General features: G+C 34.3%; 1 protein-coding gene across 3 annotated transcripts in view; it reads right to left on the reverse strand.

Annotated features, from left to right (window-relative positions):
- Positions 1-1,661: 1,661 nt before the first annotated feature.
- LOC119539608 (U2 snRNP associated SURP domain containing) overlaps positions 1,662-12,141 on the reverse strand; it is a 43,653-nt gene continuing 33,173 nt past the window's right edge. For all 3 annotated transcript variants that reach the window (XM_037843287.1, XM_037843284.1, XM_037843291.1), the window contains 5 exons: positions 10,201-10,360; positions 6,895-7,005; positions 4,392-4,510; positions 3,014-3,190; positions 1,662-1,907 (listed from right to left, as the gene is read on the reverse strand). In XM_037843287.1, the coding sequence (XP_037699215.1) occupies positions 1,769-1,907; positions 3,014-3,190; positions 4,392-4,510; positions 6,895-7,005; positions 10,201-10,360 (706 nt within the window). In that variant the 3' untranslated portion in view covers positions 1,662-1,768. The remainder of the gene's footprint in view (positions 1,908-3,013; positions 3,191-4,391; positions 4,511-6,894; positions 7,006-10,200; positions 10,361-12,141) is intronic.

A 12,141-nucleotide genomic window follows, 5' to 3' on the forward strand; every position in this document is an offset into this window, starting at 1 on the left:
CCAAAATCACCAGCAACTCAATGCCACTGCTAGCTTGGCAAAGAAAGGCAGATTATATAAAATTCCATTCTCCCAGGCATTGAACAAGGGAGAAAATATGTTACATTAAAAAATGGCTATATTTAATAAGGTTTTTAAAAATCAGCACCAAATGTTCACATTTATTCTGAGCAACTTTTAGGAATTAACATTTCCTTAACAAAATGAACAAAAGAGTGAACAACAAGAGAATAACTATTCTAGAAAATTCACATGTTGGTAAGAACCATTAAGTAAAATAATCTGATTGGCTCATTTCCAAAGCCATTGCAGATTTGCCTAGTTTGGAAGTAGCATGTCTCCAGGGCTCAGCTAATACATTTCCTCCCCAAATCATGGGTACAGCATATCTTATTTTGTGACTAGGCAAGATTAAGGAAAACAAGTTGAAAATACATTTTTAGAAAGCAACCTAAATAATCAATCCATTATTATTAGAATAGTTTTCTACTTAATTAGGAAAAAAAATCATCCAACTACTGTACAACTAAGGACCTAAATGAGAAATTGAAAACAAGATTCAGAAATAGTAGTAGTGTCAGTGAAAGTCTACATAACCCTTTATTACATTATGTTTACAGGAATAGTATGGTCAACATTACACACTTATTTCTTCTTCATATTGCAGCAGTTTCACTCCCATTGCAAAATAGACCTGAACTCTGCAAATGGTTTAAATTAACATTTTGCACTTCGAATTGACAGACCACTGGATGTTAAGTTTCCTGAAAACCATCTTATTTTTTTAATTACTTAAAGTTATACTTAAAACCAAATCATTCTTAAAAACTAAGGTGAAATTTGTACAAATATTCTGATAGCAGACAGAGGGCTATAGAGGCAACTATCATACAAAAAATTCTACAGCCAAACCTTGTTAGAAAACTTCTTTAATAAATAAAATTCTTTTTCAGGATAAAAGAGGAAATCAAAAGACGGAAATTTAAGTTTTCCCTAAAAATAAGTAGTTGCTCATGGTCGGATGTATTGAAATCATATTGCTTCTTTGTAAAACAACAGTTTTACCTAGGCATTCCATTAACACCATACCATATCCATCAAGTATTTTGATCTCTGGGTACTAGTATTGCCCAAGAGAATCTTATTGAAGGAATTAGTGGGCAAACCTACCAAATAGGGGTCTCAGTCCCTTAAATTTGATAGTCTTCTTAGTAAAAATAAAAGTTTAGCTACTTGAACATTGGAGCTTGTAAAGTGCACTATGTATAAGAAACACAATGGCAATGCCAAACTCACTTAGGACTTTAAGGGACTTGCTATCACCAGCGGGGCAAAAAAACAACATTATAGTTTTCTGTTCAGATTTTATTTGAAATCTAATTCAAAGTGTCAAAGCTACAAAAGGGGGGAAGACATCTGTATTACTTTTGCTAAGTCACAACATCCTAAAAACAAAATACTACTACTGCCAGCAGATCCATTATACACATTTCTGATGAAACTCATTAGCACAATAAAAATTTCATCTTGAGAAACAGCCACAATGAAAGTAATTTGTACAATATAAAACAATAACAGGTCTACAGATGCAGTTACTTGTGAGTTTACACATGCATTCACAAACATACAAAAAAAAAAAAAACCCCAGGAATGCTCTTTCATTTAATTTTTTTTTTTTTTTTTTTTTTAAAAAAAACAGACTGTTCAGGCACAAAACAAAATCGCATTTCCAATAAGTGACAGCATCATAAAAACTGTGAACACTATGTCAGTGTTTGTTTTTCTTTGACTTTTTATGAGACCTGTGTGGAGATCGGGACTGGGATCTGGATTTCTTCCCTGATTTTTTAGGGGATCTAGACCGTGATCGCCTAGACCTTTTAGGTGTTCTTGAACCAGAAGGTGATCTGAGAAAACAAACAAACAAAAACCAATTCACCGGACTATTCATATGGCTGATTATCCTTAAACTATCTAAAATCATCTTTCAACAGAGCACAATGAAAGACACTGAAACAAACAAGACTGCAATACTTCTCAAATTTGTATTTTTTCTATTGTACACACATGAGGATGTATTTTGTACTTACTATGTACTGCGTCAGTGATCAGTAGAGCACTTAACTAAAAACAGATTTCTGAGTTTTAACACTGATCTACTGCATCATAATCTCTAGAGGTAGGAACTGGGAATTTGCATTTTAAATAAGTTTCCCAGATACTTGATACACCCCAAAGTTTGAACCTCTAATCTATAAGTTCAAAAATGGCATCTAAAATCATTCATAAAATTTTAAAACAGCAGCTTTGCAGTTTATCTTGAGGGAAAAAGCATCAACTACTGCAATATCAATTAAGAGTACCATTTAAGACTGCATAGAGCTTTTCAAGTGCTATTCACAAAGATTATAAAAATAAATATATAAAACAGCAAGTGCCAATTAGAAAAGAAGAAATTTATCTATTTTATAAGGATTTTACTAAAAACAGTCACAATGATAAAGTTTTAGCATATAAAGCAGTTTTTAACTCTCAGGAAAATTCCTCTATGTAACACCAGATAAAACATTTCTGAACCACTTTTCTGGAACTAAGGAAAAAAGTATATAAAATACTAAATTACACACTGAAGAGATGGTATTTATGGTATTTACTTCCACAAATCTCTGCCCATGAACTTGCTAATAAGATTGCTGTGAAAAAAAAATTTATTTTTCTTTCAGTTTTGGCAAAGTCAAAGAATATTCTATGGAAACTAAAGAACAGAATAAAAAGTAAAGCAGCTACTGTGTTCCATATGAAACACTGGACATGACATTTATAATTCTTGGCTGGTCTTGTTGGAAGCCCTCTTATGCTTAGTCATGAGAGTAACTGGGGGTATGAGGAGGGGATCGGGAGGAATAATCTAAAATGAAAGTGTATCTCTTTGGTTTTCTAAAATCCTTTCAAAAGCTGGTAGAATGACAAGGAAACTGGTATTTGAAACATTACAAAAATGACTTGCATTTACCTTTTGGCCTTTTTGCTAACATCTCTAGGAGAATCTTTGTGAGATGACCTGGACCGAGAGCTCTCTTTATGAGATCTTTCTGAACGTTCTGATCGCTCCGATTTTGGCGATGGGGATTTCACTCGTCTACCACTGCTACTGCGAGATGGGCTGGGGGATGTACTGTGTCGCCTTTTCCTACAGAACAAACCATTCCAGAAGCGAACAAAGGATCAGACATTCATTTTTTTCCTACTAAATTAGACATTAATTGCAACCAGTTTACAGTTATTTTCCAATAACATTTAAAGCCCTTTATACCAAGAATAAACAAGTCTTGAAGACACTCTGATCAAGAGACAGAATGACTGAATTCAACTAAATTGGATTTTTTTTATTATTATTATAAAAGATATTACTGGGACAATCAACAAAATTTCATTAAGGTCTCCAGATTAGCTAATAATATTGCTTTAATGTTAATTTCCTGATTTTGATATCTTTTATTGTGGCTATGTAAAAGAATTTATTTCTAGGAAATTCACACTGAAGTAGTTAGGGATAAAGGGGCATTATGTTGGCAAGTTATTCTTAAATAATTCAGACATGGGGGGGTGACGGAGGAGAGAAGGAGAAAATTAAGATTTAGGGAATTTGGGTAAAAGGTATCTGGGAATTCTATGTACTTTTCTTGCATCTTTTCTGTAAATCTGAAATGTCAAAATAAAAAAAGAAAAGAAAAAAGCAACAGGTTTATTATTTAACAATTAGGATAACTTATTTTTAACTATCTGTAGCATGTCTAAGTCAGAATATTTTTACTTGTAATTCCTGCAGTATTTTTTTAGGAAAACCTCACTTCTGTTAACCGAAGCAATTTTCTTTACTAAATCAGAGATTTAGGAACTGTGAAAGTAAGAAATAAAACCTGAAAGAGAAATACTTTTGGTTAGAATGAAGACTTAAGAGTGAGGCGCAAGTCTCTATGGCCTAAGTATACAATCCCCTATCAAGATAAGCCTGTGAGAGACTCAAGTTTATAGTCTCAGCTCCTGGAAGAAATGCTTATATTAGAGGCAACAAGAAAGATCCGGCAAGCTACTCTGTTATTTAAGCCTCAGGTTTGATACCTAAAACTGTAACTGAATTCTTGCACTGAACCTTAAGGCTAAGGATACCATCTGAACCATATAAAGGGATGATGCCCCAGTTAACAAAGGCAAGTGCCAACTAAGTGCACTTTTCAGCTAATTCTGCCTCCTACAGGCAGAAGTCAAACAGGTTTATCATGAAAAAATACTTCTCTAAATTGTTGGCAGTGATGAGAAAATATTACAAAATAAAACACCATGCCAAATCTTGAAACTGGTATATGCATTAAACATGAAAAATGTCATACCTTTCTTTCCTCGTTGGAGTACACTCATCTTTTTCTTTCTTGTCTTTGGATCGAGATTCCAATTTTTCTTTATCCTTCTTGTCTCTTTCTCGTTCTCTTTCTAATTCTTTCTCTTTCTCCTATTTTTTTTTAAAGGAAGAATATTTAGTTGTTTAAAAATACCAAACTAGGTTAATGTCTTTTATTTATATAACAGTATTTTCTCTCCTAGGAAACTATTTTTTAGATCACTATGTAAGGAACAATACCTTTACAACAACATAAAACCTACTCTTCCAGGAAAACTAGTCATTTTTTCTACTCATACTGAATAACAGTGATACCAGTGAAAACAGCTAAACCTTTACTGAGCGCTTAGCAAAGGCCAACCAATGTAGTAAACAACTTTCTATATACCATTTCATGTAACCCTTTACAACACCCCTAGAAGTTGTACTATAATCTACATTTCAGAGATAAAAAACGAGGCTGGGAAAGGCTGAGTACCACCTCTGTGAGTCACACGCATAGTAAATGGTGGAGGCACGATTTGAGCCCAAGCTCTAGAGCCAGAGTAAATTCTTTACTACTACCTACAGAACACCCCTCTCCAACAACAACAACAAAAAGGCAGAGAAAACTAAGAATGTGCTGACCTTTCCATCACTGACTACTATTAAATAAGTCAGTAAAGAAAGAGTGATTCAAACTATATAGTAAGTTGATTTAATCAAGAGCTCTCACCAAAGCTATGGGTAAAATCATTACTCAGAGTAATCTATAAGAAAATTGTATTAGTGAGGCAAAGGTATCAGCTGTATTGGAAATTTAAAACCTAGTTTATAAAGTTATAAACTGACTACATGACTGTAAAATTATATAAACCAGAAAAACAACTTATTTGCTCATCCCCCAATGCTACAATTGCCATCTCTCACTTGAAATTCTGATTCTGATAACAGTGTAATTAAAGAAGTAGCTACAGACAACAAAATCACAAAGCCATTTTAGCTCTTACTAACAAGAATTTAATTTCTTTTTGATTTTTATGTACAAAGAAAGCTATCTGATAGCTGACTAATTTTTGAAAGGGGGAAAACAGGTAAGCAAACTTTTTTCTGCAAAGGGCCAGATAGTAAATACTTTCTGATTTGTGGGCCATATATAGTCTCTGTTGTAACTACTTTGCCATAAGCAATCTATAAATGGGCACAGCTGTGTTTCAATAAAATTTTACTTACAAAATCAAGCAATGGCTATAGTCTGCTGACTCCTAGTAAATACCTTCAAGAAAATACATCTTTCTCTCCAATTACAAGGAGACAAGAGAAGTAATAAATGTACTCCTCATTTTGAGCTTATTACCGTCAAGATCACTAAGCATCTCAAGGTCTTCCATGCAATCAATAACCTGCCACCATCTCCAAAGGGCCCCACTGTGGTACAGATAAGTAGCATCTTTTAAGTAATTTTTTTTTTCTTTTTCCCAAATACAACATATAGATTACAAACTTAAAATGTGAGTCTGAGAAACAGACTTCCACTAATGATCTATAGGATTCATTTTTGAGACTAATAATTTCATAGGACCATACAACAGAAATTTAAAATATTTTAAACACTCTAATTCAATAATAATGAGTAATAGTTAAAATGGTAGCTATTATCTAACTTACAAAACCCTGCAAAATTGGGAATACCAATCCAGATTCACAGAGAAAAAGTAGGCTTCAGTGATTTTCCCAGGAGTACACAGCAGAGTAGGCACCAGAATTTCATAGTTCTGGGTAGCACCAAAGTCACCATTCTGCTCCCCATTACAAGTTCTGTACCACTAACAGCTTCATAGTGATTGTATGCTCCCTTCTAGTTTTTTTAAATCTCTCTCTTCCTATTCAATCTAATTATTTTCTTTGCAGTGATAGTCATGATACAGGTAAAATTAAAACCATCCCAACAAAATTAATGGGTTCCTTAAACAATTAACATGTGGAGTTTACCATTCTAAAATTCTCCAGATTCCTACATATTTCTATATGTATGTGAGTAACACAGGTCCCTGAAAGTTTAGAATTCATCAATGAGGTATTTTATCACTTGCTGTCCCTACTTGGAAACAATGAGAAAGGAGTCCTAAACGAACTTCCTAGCACCAGAGCTTCCTGAACCCCAACTCTTTGTCTTTGTGCCACTTCTCAGGGATGTTGGTATCTCACTGTCACAAACATGACTCTCTCTATAGGGTCTTCTGGTTTGAAAGCATTTTCTTAGCAGAATTAATTCTTCTATTTTAGAGGTAATTTCCAGGATAAAATAGTATAGTGTTGTCCTAAGACCTGTTTTCAAGTTGAAATAGCTCAAAAACATCAAATTTCAATGTTCCTAAATGTCTACCAATATTCAGCAATCACTATCAAGGGATATAATTTGAAATATACATTTCCTTAAAGAAAAGTATCAATACTCTAGATAGTGAAACAAATAATTTTCTCAAGTGTGTATACTGAGTATACTTATTTCTTACTCGTTGAAGAAGTTTATCTCTATAGTGTTCTACTTGCTCCTGAAAGCTTTGACCTGGTTTTTTAGGTCTTTTTCCAGATTCCAGTTCATCTTGAAACTTCATAACTTTAAGCTGTGAAATAAGACAATTAAATAAGTATTTTCATCACTATAGCTTCTAAAAAAAGAAAAAAAAAAATCAAGTAAGCACTACTTTGCTTCCTTTTTAAAAAAATCCTCTTCTTTGAAGTAAATACCTGAAACTATCAAACTCCAACCCAGTACCCTTAACTCTTGAAGACAACTGGGTAACAATATAGCTTACAATGGGTGACAGTGTGATTGTGAAAACCTTATGGATTACACTCTCTTCATCCAGTGTATGGATGGATGAATAGAAAAATGGGGACAAAAGCTAAATGAAAAATAGGGTGGGATGGGAGGAATAATTTGGGTGTACTTTTTTACTTTTATTTCTTATTCTTATTCTTTCTGGTGTAAGGAAAATATTCAAAAATAGACTGAGATGGGGAAGGGGCAAGATTGCAGCAGAGAGAGGAGTAGAATTTAGTTAGTCCCTAGAACAACTAATGAACAACCAGGAACAACTAGCAAATAATTTGGAGTAACTGCTGGGAGACAACCGTGACTGTTCACACATCATACACCAACCTGGATTGGGAGGAATGCCTGAGTCTCCAGCATAAAATCTGTAAGTAAAAACTGCAGAACTGTGCTGGGAGCCCCCACCCTCCAGGGCAGGATTAGCTGCAAAACCTTGCTGTGGTAGAAAGCAGCTCTCTCCCAGCAAATGAATATAGCTCAACCGAGCTCCAACTTGGGTTTTAATTAACAAATGAGGACTGCTGAATACAAGCTACAAATCCCTAACAAGCAGGCAGAAGCTTTCAGTGACAACTGACCTTAAAGAACCAGAAGACTCATCTGTTCTCAGAGGAGGAGCCCAGAAGACCAGGTGTTACCTCTGTCCGACAAGTGAAACTGGGGGGCCATGTACTGGCTCTAAGAGGGGGCTTTCTGTCCCTTTTTCTCTCTTTCAACCTGAGGGGCTCAGAGGAGAGAGCTGCAGCCATTTTCAGTTCACAGCGCTCTGACCCATGGAGGGGTGGACATAACAGAGTCAGAGAGACTATTCAAATGCAGATAACTCCCTAGGGGATATATCTTCCCTAAGAGTAAGGAGGTGGGGCCCAGCTTTCCCTTCAGAACCAGACCCCAGAGCCTGTGGGAAAACATCCAAAACAGAAACTAAGGGGGCCACACCCTCCTTACACCAGTCAGGAGCGACAGGGTGACAGGTGCCACCCCCTGGGCAGGTTAGGAAAAAAGCACAGGGACTAGAGACCTCACAGGAGAGTCTGTCATTCTTCTAAGACACCCTGAATATAACCCCATTCTGAGACCTGAACCTGTTCTGGTCTGGGAAAATCTGACTGGGGTAACCAAGGAAACCAGATGCCTAGGCAACAGAAAACTACAATCTATACTAGGAAAAATGATGATATGGCCCAGTCAAAGGAACAAACTTACACCTCAATTAAAACACAGTTGAGATATTGTTTTACTTTAATGAAACAATCTATTAAACATTTTCAAAGAAATTTGCTAAATCAAATCAAAAACCAGATCAGTGAGTTCAGGGAAGATACAACAAAAGAGATGAAGGCTATAAAGAAAACACTGGGCGATCATAAGGTAGAAGGAATTGGAAGTCTGAAAAAACAACTGGCAGAATCTATGGAAATGAAAGGCACAACACAAGAGATGAAAAACACAATGGAGACATACAACAGCAGATCTCAAGAGGCAGAAGAAAACAGTCAGTAATTGGAGAACAAGACACCTGAAAGCCTACACGCAAAGGAGCAGATGGAGAAAAGAATGGAAAAATATGAGCAACATCTCAGGGAACTGAATGACCACATGAAATGCAGGAATGTACATGTCATGGGTGTCCCAGAAGGAAAAGAAAAGGGAAAAGGGGCAGAAGCAATAATAGGGGATATAATCAATGAAAATTTCCCATCTCTTATGAAAGACATAAAATTACAGATCCAAGCACAGCGTACCCGAAACAGAATAGATCTGAATAGGCATACGCCAAGACACTTAACAATCAGATTATCAAGCGTCAAAGACAAAGAGGGAATCCAGAAAGCAGCAAGAGAAAAGCAATCCATCACATACAAAGGAAGCTTAATAATATTATGTGCGGATTTCTCAGCAGAAACCATGGAGGCAAGAAGGAAATGGTGTGATTTATTTAAGATACTGGAAGAGAAAAACCGCCAACCAAGAATCCTGTATCCGGCAAAACTGTCTTTGAAATATGAGGGAGAGTTTAAAATATTCTCTGACAATCAGATAGTGAGAGAGTTTGTGAACCAGATACCTGTGCTACAGGAAATACTAAAGGGAGCACTACAGACAGAAAGGAAAAGACAGGAAAGACTGGGACTGTGTAACTCAGTGAAACCTAGAGTGCTCAACAATTGTGATGAAATGTATAAATATGCTTTTACATGAGGGAGAACAAATGATTAACAACCTTGCAAGGTGTTAAAAACAGGTGGCATTGGGGGAAAAAATACAATCAATGCAAACTAAAAACTAGTTAACAGAAAAAAAAGATTGCAGTGATGAATGCACAACTATATGATGGTACTGTGAACAGCTGATTGTACACCATGGATGATTGTATGGTATATGAATATATCTGAAAAAAACTGAATTTAATTTAAAAAAAGTACAATGGCATTTTAATCTGCCCATTGTAAATGGGAGAACATTTTTTTAAAAAAAACTGTGGAAACCACATTTAGTTTCGTAAGTACTAAACTTCTTAAGCTACATAAAACTAGGGAAATCCATATTGTTTTCCTAATTCAGTCAGAAATTAGAATTTGATTTAGCGTCACTTTTCCCAAATCTATGAGAAAGTGAGAAAAATATTTCTGAAATGTCTTCTTTAGAAAAGAGGAATTGTACATTATTTCACAAATAAACCTTTTAAAAAACGTTTTCACTTCAAAAAAAAAAAAAAGCCTCTTCTTTGAAACAAGTGTGAAATCACAACAGACATAAGTAGGGAGAAGTGAGCCAGTCAAGAAGGGTAAGGAAAGGTTACCACAAGAAAAGGATGCTTGAGCTGAGGCCTGAAAGAAGAGTCAGCTGGGATAAAGTTAAGGTTACTAGGCAAAGGGAGGAAAGATCATGTACCAGGGTATGACGTCAAAAGGGAGCCTAAAATGGTGACAAAAGTGGAAAAAAAGTCAGTAGAGGTCAATTTAAATTTCATAGCACTAACCTCAATTTCACGAAGTTTCGCTCGTTTTTCCTCACTCATTTCGGAGTACTTAGAGAACTTGGACTCAGTCATTTCTTCTTTGATTGGATTAGAGTACAAATGATGTTCTTCAGATTTGGAACTCTGAGTATCTTCTTCATCCTCACTTTCTTCTTCTTGGCTTTGAGAATAAAACAGAATATATTGTAAGTCAAGGAAAAAAGCAAAAAGTCTTATCTTACACTCTGGATATTGTATTTTTCACCAGCCTCAAAACTTTAAATGTTAGCAAAACATAAGACAATTCCTCACTAAAACTTTGTCTTTGCAAACTATTTGATGAAATTATATTTTATAGATATTTTTGTAAAATCTTTTTCCTCCAGAGAAAAAGTTTGAGCTTCAACATAATGACACTTTTAATAAATTCCATTTATGTCAATGTTATCTGTGTGCCTTTATTCTACAACTTTCCTTGCAGCAATTAAATGAAATCAATAATCAATCCAATGATTTCTGCATACTTCACATTTCAGAGTCATGTCATGAAGCTTAATGTTTAAAAAGACAAATGTTTACCCTTTCTTCAGCAGTCTATCAGTCAAAACATAAGCTTGAGGCAAATAGGGTTACTATGAAACAACAAAGACCTTATCTGATTAGCACAACAAATAAACATATTGGGATAAAACAAGTTGTAAATTTTAAATAGTATCACACACTAGTATTTATATTATATTTGATTTTTAAATCTGTGTAGGTTCTAGGACACATAAGAACATTACTAAAATACTTCACAAACTTCACATTCTGGGCCACACAATCTTTAATTACAATTCAACACAACACTTAAGTAAGGAAGAAAAAGAAAAAACCAATTAAAAAAAAAAAACACCATATATTCTCACTGAAAGAAAGAATTTGTCAAGAACTTCCTAAATACAGTTTTTAGTTAATTTTTTAAAACATAAGTATTACTTCTTTTATGGTAAATTATTCTTTTACAAGAATTTTCAAAACTTTAAAATGGCTAAAATGTGTATATGTGTATGTAAACAGGAATGTTTACTGAAAAAATTATTCTGGAAAGGGCTTATTAAATTGTGGTATCCACACAAATGGAAATAACTTAAATTCCAGCCTATTCCAGCCTAATTACAATTTTTACAGTTCTGTTTTTGCAATTTCAAACATTCCTTGGTAGACATCCCTTTACATTGTGAATGTCTGCTTTCAACCACAAATGACTACAGAGGACATAAATACATGAATTGACAGAGAATACCCATGACATTTGGGTGAAAAAAACAGGTCAAAGAACAGTATTACAGCATTATATCATTTATGCTTAAAACAGATATGCATGCTTACATAGAAAAGATCTGGATTGCTGGACATCAAACAATAACCATATTTTTTAAAATTTAAAATAAGCTATGCTATTTTGATCAGTTAAAAAAAAAAAATATATATATATATATATATATATATATATATTTTACAATCTCTATTACAATTTTTTAAGGCCGGGGCAATCTATTTTAGTTGTATTTGGTCTTTGCTCTTGGTTACTAGTTCTAGGTTCAGATCTCATCACAGCTTCCTCTTCTTCTTCTCTTCTCTTAAAGAAATGGAAACTCAACGAGTCTAAATCCATACATACTTCATTACAAATAAAACTGCTTTTTAAAATATTTTCTCCTGTACTATTTTTTTAAATCACTTTTCTGACATGAGTGCAATAATTACTACGTATAAAAAGCAACCTAAGTAAAAAGGCATTTTGAATTCAGTCACTAGAGAGTAGTAGTGAGGCATAAGAAAATTTCAAGGATGTGAAAAAGTATACTGTCTTTTATTTCCTTTAGATCTTTTTAGAAATAGCAACTTTAAAAGTAGAGCAATTTTACTTCAAAACAAAACTATAAAACAGCCTGGACTTTTGTATTATTTACAGATATA

This window comes from Choloepus didactylus, chromosome 1, assembly GCF_015220235.1.
Source record: "Choloepus didactylus isolate mChoDid1 chromosome 1, mChoDid1.pri, whole genome shotgun sequence".
NCBI classification, from domain to species: Eukaryota; Metazoa; Chordata; class Mammalia; order Pilosa; family Megalonychidae; genus Choloepus; species Choloepus didactylus.